The following is a 15,288-nucleotide window of genomic DNA, read 5'->3' on the forward strand; positions in this document are numbered from 1 at the left end:
TGATTATAATAATTATAGTAATTCGATAAAAAAAATTGACTAGTCCTAGCAAATTTAAAACTTTCAAATAATATCCAAAATATTATTTCATAAGCAGTTTTTCCATTGAACCTATAAGAAAATACTCTTAAAGTACAAGAGTTTCTACTACCTTTATGTTTATGGTAAACCGTAAGTATATAGTACAGTTTGTTTAACCCCTTTGGAAAATATTATACGGCACTAGTGATTTAGATAATGTTAAAAAGCAGGACCGGCGGTTTAGATCCTGCTTCTGTAGGATTTCTAAACAGATTTTGCAAGATTAATGTACCCTTGATTCATTTTATACCGACGCATATATGTAGCAACTGCAATGTATTGAAATATATAGGGAATTCTAGGTTATGAAACGGCCGCTGCATCAGATTCGCAACGGTATCTTCCTAAAATACGGCTGAATAAATTTAAGTGGATCGCTTAAAAAGATACGGTTGTCAGTAACTACTTTTATATGATACGGAAGGTTTTAGGTGAAGTATGATTTTTGCATATTAGTATTTTTGTGTGATCTGTAGTTTTATATTATTGCTAGTAGTATTTATGTATTAACTATAATAAAAACATATTAAATAAATACATATTAAAAACTTATGTTTGTTATTTTGACAGTTAGAAATATAGTTATCGTGTATATGCTACAGAAAGAAACTGTAAGATATCTTTACCAAAGACGGGTAAACAACCATTTACACAAGACAACATAGAGAGAGAGAGAGAAATTTATTGTTTTTAAAATGAGTTTACATTTATTAAACACAACATGGTATAGTACAATCAAGGTATAATACATTAAAATAATAATTTTAAATTATCCATGATTAAATATATACAGTGATGAGTGTCTTACCACCCGGCAAAATAGCGGAAAGGATAGAAAACAGATTAAGTTGTGAGATAGTACGAGATAAAGCTAGTTCTTGACGTGGTTATTTGACTTCAGTCATAATTATACGGATGACCTCGAAAATATTTTATTTTAATAATTTCTGATGTTAGAATAAATGATTGAATAAATAAAGATATATTATAGTAAAAAACATTAAGTATTAGCGATTTTAAATTATAAATATAAATATTAATAATAAAAATATCTCAACAGAAATATTAGATTAAGCTAAAGGTAGGTATGTTCTGTCAGAAAACAAATATTGTATGTGGAATTGGTGTAATAATTAGAGACGTGGTCTAGTGACAAAAAGATTAAGGTTCAATTCACACCAAGGATAAAATTTTTGTTTTACTCAATCAAAAAATAATAGAAAATATGATACATATTAGGTAAAAAGTTTTCGAAAAACTCATTATTTACAATTTGTTCTTATTCCAATGTTAAAAAATAGAAATACAAAATAATTCAAATTCAATTTCAGTTTTACAGTCTTCAGTTGTAATTGCAAAATAATCCGGTGAAGACTGTTTAATGCCAAATCCATCACTAAATTCTCAGTGTTGATATCAATTCCTCTGTACAGGTAATGATTTTCAAAACAATTAACAACATTGTAATGGATGCGAGCGAACAGCTGCCTGCTTAACAGCTAACCAAATCATCAAGCCATCAAATAATAACATATCGAGAAGTATTTTTGCACGGTAAACAAAAAGTTTTTATTGACAAAACAATTCGTGAAAATGGTTTTAACGGTCGAGGATAAAGTGCAAATTGTTGTCTGGCATGTGATTGGATTATCAGGCAACATGATTAGACAACAATTTGTAAATATGTTTCCAAATAGGCCGGCTCCAGCACGATCAACAATTCAGTCTATTATACGTAATTTTTTACTTATGGATCCGTGTTCACTCCAAGAGGAGTTCGTAGACGAAGGGAGGTAAATCCAGATTTGGAACTAAGGGACACTTTGATTTGTGCAAGTATTGAGCAAAATCCTACCCAATCAACATCTCGTCTCGGAGAACAATATGGAATTTCAAGATTTAGAGTAGGTAAAATTTTGAAAAGACATGGATACCGTCCCTGTAAACTTCATAAATCCAACGAACAATTTCCTGGGGATCAATGTAGACGTTTAGAATTTTGTCAAACTGCAATGGAAATGTCACATCAAGATGAACATTTTTTAGAGAACGTTTTGTTCACCGATGAATGTACGTTTTTATTGCAGGGCCGTCACAATTCAATGAATGCTCGATATTGGTCTCGAGGAAATCCTCGTCAGATTTATGTCGCTCGTACCCTCGTCCTCGAAAAGTAAATGTTTGGGGAGGCATAATAGGGAATCATGTCATTGGTCCATTTTTTTAAAGACGGTATGTTGACTGAGTGGAAATACGTGGAACTTCTCCAAAATCAAATTGTCCCAGCCCTTCGTAATTTACCAATACTTTTCGATTCCATATGGTTTCAACACGATGGTTGTCCTGTACATAAATCTCGCATCGCCAGTGCGACTTTTCCTAATGGATTGATTAGTGGCCACGGAGATATTTTTTGGACTGCAAGATCACCTGATCTTGCACCTTGTGATTTTTTTATGTGGGGATATATCAAGTCCAAGCTATATGGAATTGAAGACGATAGGCCTAATTCTCTCCAAGAATTAAGAGAAAAGATCTCTGATTCAATGAAAGGTATTAGTCCAGAAAAATTAACTAATGTTAGACGAAACTTTTATAATAGATTGGGTTATTGTTCTGGTGCTAATGGAGGCTTATTCGAACATTTATTGTAAATACATTTCATTAGAATATTTTTTTTTTATTTTTATAGAATTTCTACCTATTTAAATATTTTTGGAAGTACATTTATTTAGAACGTTCTTTTATGTTTGAAGAATTTTTACTAAACTTTACTTAACTGTTAATGTGTAAACCAAAGAAATAGATAAAATTGTTTATAGCAACAAATTCAAAAAATTAATTCTAGTTATAGGAATTTGTTCCTATAAACAATTTTATCTATTTCTCTGGTTTACACATTAATATACTAAAACTAACATGAATAATTTTAAACATACCATTGCAGAATGCTCGTCCACACCGACAATAATTGTTTTCAAAATCTTCTTCATAAATTTTTTTATATTTATTACACATCATCATCATCATCATCATCATCATCATCATTCAATCTTCGCTTATCCACTGCTGGACATAGTTCTCCCTTATAATTTTCCATCTATTTCGATCTTGTGCCTCTTGGATTTATTACACATTTAGATTATTATCTGTTACCAAATGCTCATCTTAAATTTATTTTGTAATTCTGGTTTTAAAAAGTTTTTCAAAGTTTTTTAATTAAAAATTATTTCAATTAATTTGACTGTCACACTTAAAAAAATTTTAAAGTTAAATTTAATTCAGCAAATGATTGTTAAAAGTATGCCAATATTAAACACATAAGCTTACATTTTCAATTTCTTTTAATTGTTTAACTACTAAGTTCTGTTAGCTTCAAAACTTAGTTAACTTTAGAAATAGAAGAAGAACTGTCACACTTTAACTTAAATTATCTTGTCAAATTTACTTCTTAAATACTAGTAGACAACAAAAAAACCCAATTTTTCTCCTAGCAAGTAATGTAGTGCCTATAAGCCCCCTTTTTAAAAGTTTTATGTTTGTTTTGTCCTGTTAATTGTGGCCTGTTTGTCCCTAATTGTGTTTTAATTTATTATTTTAACATTTGACATCACAATTCTCTGCCTAGCAGAAATTAAATGCTTTCAATCAAAAGTTGATAATTACAAGTCACAGAAATTGCACACCCACAAAATAGTACAAGTACTTTCATTAATTGTCATATAACGGTCCTCTTTTCTTTATAAAAATTTTTAATAATTTAACACACATTTCAAAATATATCTCCTCAATAAATATAAATAACTTTAATGATTTAAATAATATAAAACATCACATTTTCTTTCAACAAACAATAACATATACCTTACTCCTATATCATCTGTTAATATCCGTCCCCTCAAGAAACTTCCTCCTAAGTTGTTAGACAGTTACAACATTGACCGAAGACTACTTATTATCAGTAATAAGCGATAGTTTGAACTATGGATCACCAATCACTATATAATAACTCTTGTACCGGAATGTAAGTAGTATTTTGTTTATTTCTAATTTATTACAATTCAACAAATTTTTTTCTCTTACCAATTTGTGGGTTGTTACTCTGTCTGCTAATGCAATTGAAGGGGTGGCTGCAATAACCAGGCAGCTCCACTTTTTTACGAAAATGAGATTTTCAGTGACTTACTCTTAACAAAAATCGGCCGATCGTTCCCTGCAACAAACGGGTATCTCTTAATAACGGCACATAACTGGCAACGATATTTGGAGCTACCTTGCTTTCGGTTTGTAGCAAGAACCGGGCAGCTCCTGGAGCTGCCTGGTTCTTGCACTTAACTGTTGACAAAATAATATAATAGAAAAGATATAAAAATATGCATGGAATATAAAAAATAAGTTTGATTCCTTCATGTATTTGTTTAGTTTCTATTGAATTTTATGTAATAATACAATAATTTTAATATTATTCTATTTCTAAACAGTTTGTAATACGGTCCTGTTCATTTTCCCATGCGCCGCCGTGAACTAGTTACTTACTCGTTTAGTCGGGCAAGCGCAGGTGCTCGTTGTGTTTTAGTTTAGTTCAGATCGACGTGTTGTTATACATAGATACACACTTTTCTTACGATTCGTAGTGAATAAAATTTAGTATTATTTATATTTGAAATGGCAAGTGAACTCAGTTCAAGTGAAAGTGAACCGTTTCAAGATTCGTCATCGGATTTCATTCCTGATTCCGAATCAAGTGAGGAGAATGCTGTAAACGAAGTTGCTGCAAGCAATGTTGCCACTACGTCTGGACTGGTTGAAAATAAAAAATCGAAAAAGAGGAGCAGGGAGCCGAATATGTGGAAGCGAAACCAGAGAAAATTAAGAAGATCTAAAGGTGAAGAGTACATTAATGTTAAAGGAAACATAGTGGAAAGACGAAGTAGAGGAGGTCCATGCCAGTGCCGGTTCAAATGTTTTGAAGGCATAAGCGAAGAAACTCTTGATAAAATTTTCACGTCTTTTTATGAAATAGGTGATAAAGAGCAACAAGATATCTATTTAGGTAAGGATAAAATTATTGGCGCCTGAAAGCACGTATTAGTTATATATCGTTTCATAGGTTCTTGGGTATGCAGATTTCGGTTCCGAGGTTTATTTGATATTTAAACAAATAAATGACGATTCCAATAGCCTTCCATACCTGTTGGTACGGACGGCAAATAATGATTTTTACGAAATATTGATTTTCTGTTCTTTTTTTCAGGTGGTTTAATACAGACGAGAAACGTTGACAGAAGGCGACCGAAAGGAGGTGGTGGAGTTCCAAGAGGCCAAACGTTTTTATATAAAATAAAGAGAGGCATATTTGAGAAAAAAGTGTGTAAAACGGCATTTATGAACATTCACGCAATAACGAAAAGCAGGGTGGAGAGAATAGCGACTCATATGGCTTCACAGATAGTAGGTCCGAAAGACATGCGAGGGCGCCATGAAACTAGACCAAATAAAATCCCAGATCAAATTATCAAGTCCATTGAGGATCATATAAATAGCTTTCCAAGAAGAAAAAGCCATTATAGCAGAAATGATAACCTAAACAGAAGATATCTTTCATCCGAACTGAATTTAAGGCTTATGCACAGATTGTATTTAAAAAAATATGAACCAGAACAGCATAATCTATTAGACACACCAGAGTTTAAGCCAAAAGTTTCATACACATATTATCGGCGTGTATTTGTGGAAAATTTTAATTTAACCTTTGGCCACCCTAGAACAGATACTTGCAAAACTTGCGACATCCTTGACAATAAAATAAAATGTGCCAAAGATGATGAAACTCAAAACACATTGAAAGTGGAAAAAAAAGTGCACCTGAATAAAGCTGATACTTTCTATAAAGATTTAACAGAGAAAACTGCTTTGGCTAAGGAAGATCCCAGAGTTGAAGTCATGTCATTTGATTTTGAACAAAACATGCCCCTGCCACATGTTCCTTCTGGTGACGTGTTCTACAAGCGCCAGTTGTGGTTTTATCCATTTTGTATCCATAAGGGCAGCGTTTCGAAGAGTTACTTTTATGTTTTCGATGAAATAACGGGTCGGAAATCTCCAAATGAAGTGATAAGTTGCTTACACGATTTTATTAATAACTACATTGATCCTCAGGTAACAACCCTTTACGTTTATAGTGACAACTGCGCTGCGCAGAACAAGAACTCCGTTCTTGTTCACTTTTGGCAATCTCTTCTATTGCATGGAAGATTCAAGAGAATAAGACATCGTTATCCCGAACCTATGCATAGTTTTTTGCCCTGCGACAGGTCGTTTGCTCTGGTGGAAAAAGAAAAAAGAAAGAAAGAAAGAGTTTATCTGCCAGAGGAATGGAGTCGCATGATAGCAAATACCAGTAAGAAGTTTATTGTAAAAACTGTTAAACAAGATATGATTCTAAACTATAAAGAAGTTCTTGAGCCATTTTTTAAGAAAAGCAATATTAAAAATAGTTTTGGTGCAAAATTTACCATATCGAAATATAAAGTTATCGAATTTAGTGATACACATAGAGAGACTGTTACGTGCTCAGAGTCAGCGAATGGTTTTGTGACTGAGGATTTCGTTCTTTTAAAGAAATCTTGTGTACCGATTTTTCCACAAGTACACAATAAGGTTTATAATGCACCGTTGCCTTTGAAAAGGGATAAGCTATTAAATGTCATGGAATTGGCCAGACAGTATGTTGGCGAGGCTGAAATGTGGTACTACCAACAACTTGTTCCTGTAGAGCCAGAAGAATGCCAAACTTCCGAAACTGAAGATGAACACTAGTAACCTAAGAAGAATATTACCTGTTTTTTATGTTTTCATATTCCACTGATTAGTTTGTATTTTGATATTAATGTAATAAGGACATTTTATTTAGTTTCTTTACTTTTTGTATCCAAATAACATATAAATAAACCTAAAACTATTTTTTTTGTATATTTTTGGCAAAGCAGCTCCAATTTTTTTTTATTTTATTAAAATATGATATTTACAATATTTACAAAAACTACGTAAAAACTTTTTCTTTACATGCTTTCACCACAGGAAAAAAAATAATAAAAAATAAACTAATTTTGAATTTTTGGGAGGTTTTTTTCGATTTCCCACAAATTTTAAAATACGGAGCTACCTGGTTATTGCAGCCATCCCTTCAATTTATGCATATTGATTAACACAGACATGTAATATTGGCATAATTACTAAAACCTTTTTTTGATCTATAACTTTTTTGATCTATATATTTATAAGACAGCACCCTAATATAGGCTAGTCATAATTTCAGCATTTAATTTACTTTGTACCACTGACCTGATGATGCTTTGCAAATTTTAGAAAGCGAAACCGGTCAACTTGGGTAGTAAAATTAAACTGATTGTGAGTAAGTCTTTTTTATTTCTTTTTTACTTCTTTTAAAATGGACTCACACAAGCAACGCATTTATGATTTAAAATATATGAGTTAGATTGAAAATTGGTTGGTTACGACCCACGCTTACGAGTGTCCAAATTTAGAGAACTCTGCCGTTATCATACTTCTTTTTAATTTTACTGCTACTCTTCTTGCACTTTTTTAGTATTTCCGTTTTAATTTTTTCTTTAATTATTTACTACGTGTGATAATTATTAAGACTTGTTTTGCCTTTAACCTATCTCCTAATTTCGCAATTTTATTAGTTTAGATATATTTATTTGTTTGGTCATTTTTATGTTCCGAAAGTTTTTTTCTTTATTTAGCAGCATTATTTACTTGGGCTTTAAAATAACTACAACGAAATCTCAAATTGTATTTCCATGACATTAAAAAAACAAAATTAAACTGTTCAAACAAATTTAAAACAATAATCTCAACTTTACTTAAAGGTGTAATCCCGATCCCAAAAACATTCACAGAGGGCGAAAAATATAACATCGTAATTGAAAGTTATAAAAAGTTTGCTCTTCGTTTTCAACTCGTTTTTTTTTTCACCATTTACCGAAAAAAATAAATTACACGATGGAAGTTTGGAGCTGTACTTCATTAAAATACACAGAAACTGGAACGAACTGCTTATTTTCATAAACTTTCGATAAAAAACTTCCTTCCCGGACGAACGGTTAATAACAGCGATGAATATGGAGTTTTAAGTTGATTTTGTGAGATGATGGTTAAGCCGATCTAGGCCGGTCATTCAAAAAAAGGGCTAAGTGAAAAGTTTGGAACTCAAAGTGAAAATTTTTAATAAATAATTCTATTAGACCAAATATGTAAACGAAGTTTACTAAAAACTGCTAAAAATATGTTGTGAGTTTTGGTACACATAACTTAAAATTTTATTAATTTTTTTATTTATTAAGTACCGAGTCTCAATAATTAAGATATATCATACATTTAGAATAAGAAATAACTATGTATACTCCTCCTCTTCCTCATTCCTTGAGTCCTTGTCAGGTCATGCCATCGAGCATAAAGACAAAAGAGGGAATGAAAAGGAGACCAAAATTCATAAAAGTGGCCTCTTAATATGGCGGACATATCCGGAAATGCAAAGGCGCTGAATTTAAATTTTACGACACTTTACAATAATCATACAGTGGTGTAGCAGTTATCTAATGGAATTAGTACAAAGTTTGAAAATTTGAGTATAATGATTGTTTTAATTAGTTTTAAGAAAATATTTCATTTTATAATAAGATAAGTTTCTTATAAGGTCATAAAACAGTAGCTATAAAATATTTTATATTTGATCTTGATAAAAAATTGCGATTGTTATAAAACATATTAAAATCAAATAAAATTAAAATTTTTCAAACTCTGCTCCTTTTTCGTGATACATAAACCTACCCATTAGAGTATTGAAGTTAACATCTAATAACAGATCCATAACGAATTTGGAATTTGTGAAAAAATTGTCAAAAACAGATCAAGAAATATAAAACAATGGAGAAAACTTGTACAAAGATTAGCTGGAGCATAATCAAGACAGAGGATACACCAACCTAGCCAGTCAGCCATATTACATCACTATATTGTATTTTTATGTATGAGAGAGTAATAAAACAATAAATTATGTATGCAAATCCCTAAACTGTTGATACGGGTGACTCAATGAAAAACAGATATTTGTCAACAAGTTTACAGAAGTATATAGGAAAACAATTTTAAATTGAGTATGACCACCAGGTATAAAGGTTGGAGCAGAATAGAATACAATAGTTTTGAGGGTTACTAATCCCTAAATAAAGTTGCCAGTGTCGGAGTGATGGAGATTAACAGGTACTAATGAATTTGCAAGAAATGTAAGATGTTTATTTTATTGGTTATATATAACCAATAAAAGTTTAATAAGTACATACCTATTTGCAAAATAAAGTTTAATTCTTTTCTAATTACCTTCTAAACTTATTCCACAGAAAATGTGATAGTGGGTTTTTCCATTTTGTATATAGGAAGGTCCAAGTGGCGTATTTAAAATTCTTAACAGTTCACTAAAAGTAGGTACTTCAGTTGCAAGGTGCAGTTTATTGTGTATACTAGTGTTATGGAAAATTTGGAAGTGCCGTGTAAACGCCGAAACATTGGTCCTCTAACAGTTAATGAAAAAACATTAATATTTAATTGTTTTAAATCATTTACAGACGAACGTTTATGTGAAAGTGTTGATGAGACCGTTGAGTTAGTTAGCAGTACACTTGGTGTTGGGAAATCTACGATTTACAGAGTTATTAAAGAAGAGAAATGTGGTAGTTTTCAAATGCCACGTAATGCTCCAGGGAAACCAAAATTTCAAATAGAATATCATTTTAAAGAAGGACTTCGACGGAAAGTGCATGAATTCTTCTTTAGACAAGAATTTCCAACATTGGATAAAGTTCTTGTCTCAGTTCGAGATGATAAGGATTACCCAGAAATGAGTCGAAGTACGTTATGGAAACTTTTAAAAGAAATAGGCTTCCGCTGAAAAAAGAATCCCAGAAAGTCTATTTTATTAGAAAGAAGCGATATTGTCATATGGAGAAGACATTTTCTAAGAACCATAAACTAAATGAGAAACCAAAAAAGAAAAATATTTTATCTTGATGAAACATGGATCAACGAGGGTCATACACCAAATAAATTTTGGCAGGATGAAACTGTTACAAGTCAAAGGCACGCTTTTGTAAATACCTTATCTACTGGTTTAAACCCACCATCAGGAAAGGGACGCAGGCTGATAATAGTACACATTGGCAGTTCAGACGGTTTTGTTGAAGGTGGTTTATTAACTTTTGAATCAACTCGTACCGGTGACTACCATGAAGACATGAACGCTGATGTCTTTCAAGAATGGTTCGAACAAATGATAGATCTTCTTCCTAAGAACTGTGTAATAGTAATGGATAATGCAAGTTATCACTCCAGACTTATAGAAGGACTGCCCACAACCAAGTGGTTAAAAAAAGACTTGCAGAATTGGCTGAGTTCAAAAAATATTACGTACCATCCCGGATCTATAAGAAAGGAACTTTATTCGTTGTGTGCCCTTCATAAAGAAAAATTAAAAAAATACGAAATTGATGAAATTGCCAAAAATCGTGGAATGACAGTTCTTAGATCCCCACCATATCATTGTGAATTAAACCCGATTGAACTGGTATGGGCACAGATAAAGAGTGAAGTTTCAAGAATACCACTTTTAAAATTCATGATGTTAAACAGTTGTTTTTGGAGGCCGTAAATAATGTAAAACCTGAAAACTGGGAAAAGGCAGTAAATCACACTATTAAAGAAGAGGAAAAAATGTGGAAGCTGGACAATATTACTGATAAAATGATCGAGCCAGTTATTATAAATCTTGGTTCTGAAAGTTCATCTTCTGAATCTGATTTGGATTTGTAACAAGTAGCTGTAAGTTTTATATTAATATTTTTATTCATCTATTTAACATACCTTAGACGGTTTTAAAAACTCTTTTTCTCTTTTGTAATTTTTAAAAATTAAAAAAAATGTGAATTTTTTAAAACCCTTTTTAATGTAGGCCAGTCAGTTCTAATATAGTGTGTAATAAAAGAGGTCACTTTTGTTTACATACACATAACACTTTATAACACTGAAATAATTCATTTATTTTTTACAATTATTCAAAGTAATTTTTCAATTAATCTTGAGCACGCCCATGGAGTGGTCGGAGCTACCAGTTAAAATTATGCTAATTACTCTCTCGTTCATAAAAATAAACTATAGCCTAAAAAACTCAATAACACATAATACTCTAATAGGAGAAATGGTATTATAGAAAAAAAGAGATAAGATGTGTTTTAAATAAAACAAAGTTTATTGTTCAAACAATTTATTTTAGAATAGAAGAGAAATATGCTTTATTGACACTGAAAATTATACAATTTTATGGACAAAGCTTAGAAAAGGTCAAAAAAATCACAATAACAATTAAAATTTACTAAAATTACATAAATCGTAATTATCACAAAATATAAGATAATAAAAAATACAATCCATTGCAAAATTTAACTAAAATGCAAATTGCATTTTAGTTAAAAAAAGTTCAGATTTTTGTTTGCCTGTTAAAGTATGTATACAAAAATATCCAACTGCAATTTTCCATGACTCAATATTAATAGCAGTGTATAAGAAACACTAATACTTTATTGGCGATATCACAACTTTGTCATTGAGGTAATTGATTTTTTCACGGATATTCATTTCATCCATAAAAAGAGATCAGACAATTTTTTTATTGCTACTTTGGACTTTACATTTTAACAAATTCAAAATCCTGGTTCAGCATTCACTAAACTATACCATTTTGATAAAATTATAACATATGGTAAACAATTTAAAAACCGTTTCCTTAGATATTGATATGCACCGGCAACACAAAAATGTAAAGTAAGAGCAAAGTTTCTAATTTCATTAGAATATTCCCTAGATACTGTTTTGTTTTGTAGTTTTGTTAAACAAACGATTAATTAATTGTTTATTTGGTCCAAATTCTTCCATAATTGTATGTACTTGGTCTTTATTAGATGTGGTGCTCTGATCTTTGAGATGTGGTGCTACAGGAGAATCCACAGAATATCGTGGACTGAAAAAATAACTAATATAGAGGTGTTACAAAGAATGAAGAAAGAATGTGAAGTCATAAAAACTGTTAAAATTAGAAAGATTCAATATCTGGGTCACATAATGAGGGGCGAGAAGTACGTATTACTTAGGTTAATTATGCAAGGGAAGATACAAGGGAAGAGAAACCCAGGACGACGTAAAATATCCTGGCTAAGAAATTTGAGAGAACGGTTCGGTTGCAGCTCATTAAAATTATTTAGAAGCGCGGCCAATAAAATTAAAATAGCGATGATGATTTCCAACCTCCGATAGGAGAAGGAACCTGAAGAAGAAGGTCTTCATTAAATTAATTTTTTTTTGATAGCTCTTTTACGATACTACTCAACTTAAAAATTATTTTCTGCTAAGCCCACAGCCTTTTTTGTAATCTCTGCAAATGTTTAGTTTTAAATATATTCTTAGCAGAAAGTTTTTGGATTTGCCTTCTAAATTTCTTCTTTCTTGAAGTTTCTAAAAAAATAATAGATTTAGACTTTAATAATAAAACAATATATTTTTGATATTAAAAAATATCACAAAACAATGTGACTTTTTTATAAATAAGTAAATCGTAAGCGTGAAGTACGCTTTGAAGTCAGAAAATTACTTATGACCCTAAGACTGTAAACTAACAGCTAGAATCTCCAATGCAAAGAAAGAAAAAGGAGTTAAAGAGGAAAGATTTCAAGTAGAAGCGTTGAAGAACCCTGAGATAACTAAGAGATTCGAGAAATGTCTCGAAAGAAAGCTAGAAGGCTGCACGGATGATATAGTTGAAGATATTAACAACTATTGGAGGCAGTGTAGAGCCATATTGGAATATGTGGCAACTGAAGTTATCGGAAAACAAAAATGTACCAAATTAAGGTCAGACTGGTATGATGAGGAATGCGCACAAGAAGAAAGAGCATATAGAGAGCCAACTAAAAGAACTAGAGAGCTATAAGGCATAAGCAGAAATGCGAAAGTTCTACAAGAGGATTAACCAGAACAGGAAAGAATTCAAACCAAGATTATCAATCGTTAGAAATATAACAGGGGAGATCATTGATGATCAGGACCAGATACTAGAAAGGTGGGCATAAAGCTTCGAGGAAAGGTTAAATATAAGAGGTGAGACAGGGCTCCACGAAACAGAAATCCAACTCGAGGACATTGACGACGAAAGAGAGAAAGATAACATTCCAACAGAGGCAGAAGTCATCCAAGCTATACAAAAATTAAAGGAAAACAAAGCTCCTGAGGCAGATGGCATTCCTTTAGAACTTTTAAAGCATGGAAAAAAAACCTGACATACTGTATGTAGATTGGTAGAACTGATCTGGAAGCAAATAAAGTTGCCAGAAGACTGGAATGTAGGTATAATTGTACCTATCCACAAGAAAGGAGATCAAACAATATGTGACAACTACAGAGGTATAACCGTCCTAAACGTAACATACAAAATATTGGCATATATTCTTTACGACCGACTATCGGAATATTGTGAAGACATGATAGGTAAATATCAGTGTGGGTTTCGTAAGGAAAGATCAACGACCGATCAAATATTCCTTCTAAGGCAAGCTCTGGAAAAAACATATCAGTATGGCATTGATATTCATCACCTGTTTGTTGATTTTAGATGTGCCTATGATAGTGTTGAAAGAAACGCACTGTACAAGGCCATGATAGAATTCAGAATATCAGTACACTTAGTAAAATTGGTGAAAGCGACCCTCTCAAGAGTCGAGTGGAAAGTTAGAGTGCAGAACGGAGTTTCCAGAAAGTTTCAATCTCAGATAGGACTTAGACAAGGAGACAGCCTAATATGCCTTCTATTTAATATTGCACTAGATAAAGCGATAAAAGAATCTGGAATAACAATCAGAGGAACTATTATTAATCGCAGCGTACAATTATTAGCGTACGCCGATGACATCGACATTATTGCATTATTAAAGGCGGACGTGGTCGAATCATTCAAGGCGCTTGAAACAGCAACAAAAAGAATGGGACTAGAGGTTAACACTAGTAAGACGAAGTATATGAAAGTATCAAATTATATACAAGCAGCACAACCCGAAGATCTAACGATAAGAACATATACTTTCGATTGAGTAAAAGAGTTTATATACCTAGGCTCACAAATTAATTAGAATAATGCAGTAAGTGCAGAAATTCACAGACGGATATATGTGGCAACTAGAGCCCATTATTAATTAAAAAAATTACATTAAGCCTAGTTACAAAAAGAACGAAACTAGTGATATACAGAACTCTTATCAAGCCCATCCTCACCTACGCGTCGGAAACATGGACGATGACAGAGAGCGACGAAGAACGTTTAAGATTCTTTGAGCGTAAAATCCTCCGGCATATCTATAGAGGAGTACAGGAGGGCGGATTATGGCACAGACGCTATAATTTCGAACTTTACCGCCTGTACGGCAAGCCTGATATTATTAGGATCATCAAAATAAACCGGCTGCGGTGCTTAGGTCACATAGAGAGAATGAATGAGATGGAGCCGCCAAAACATATTTATAATCAAAGAATATATGGAGTGAGAAGCAGAGGCAGACCCAGAGCACGATTTAAGAATCAGGTAGAGAAAGACTTGAGAATGTTGGGAGTACGAAACTGGAAAGCCAAGGCGAAGAATAGAAGAGAATGGAGCAGACCAAGACCCACCATGGGTTGTGGAGAAAATGATGATGATGATGTTCCAAACACTTAAAATACTTTTTTTAACACTAGAGCACAATAAAGTTCTAATTAAATAATAACGATAATAGTCTAAAATGTGACACAACTGTTAAAAAACTTCAAATCGAAATAAGCTTTCATGTGACAGTTGGGACAAACAATAACGTAACCCAACCAAATTTTAATTTCTTAAACAAGAAAATAGACTCTCTTTTCTTGTTTAATGTGGCCTCTCAAAATGGCACTTCCCTTCCAACAATTTGTTTGCCTCCACTACTTTTACATTCCCTCTTCTGTCTTTTTGCTCGATGAAAAAAATGCAACTTTACTTGCAAAAATTAATAGTTATTTAACCAACAAGTGTATTAATAAGGGAGATTAACAATTGAGATATTTTAACGCGTG

At 32.1% G+C, this 15,288-nt stretch overlaps 1 protein-coding gene across 1 annotated transcript; it reads left to right on the top strand.

The window, feature by feature from the left end:
• The first annotated feature begins 4,212 nt into the window (after positions 1 to 4,212).
• On the top strand, positions 4,213 to 6,900 carry LOC140442445 (uncharacterized). Its single transcript, XM_072533515.1, has 2 exons — positions 4,213 to 5,134; positions 5,336 to 6,900. Exons 1-2 carry the CDS (start codon positions 4,747 to 4,749, stop codon positions 6,898 to 6,900), a joined length of 1,953 nt encoding a protein of 650 aa, XP_072389616.1. The 5' UTR covers positions 4,213 to 4,746.
• The last annotated feature ends 8,388 nt before the right edge of the window (positions 6,901 to 15,288 follow it).

The sequence above is a fragment of the Diabrotica undecimpunctata genome, chromosome 5 (genome assembly GCF_040954645.1).
Source record: "Diabrotica undecimpunctata isolate CICGRU chromosome 5, icDiaUnde3, whole genome shotgun sequence".
NCBI classification, from domain to species: domain Eukaryota; kingdom Metazoa; phylum Arthropoda; class Insecta; order Coleoptera; family Chrysomelidae; genus Diabrotica; species Diabrotica undecimpunctata.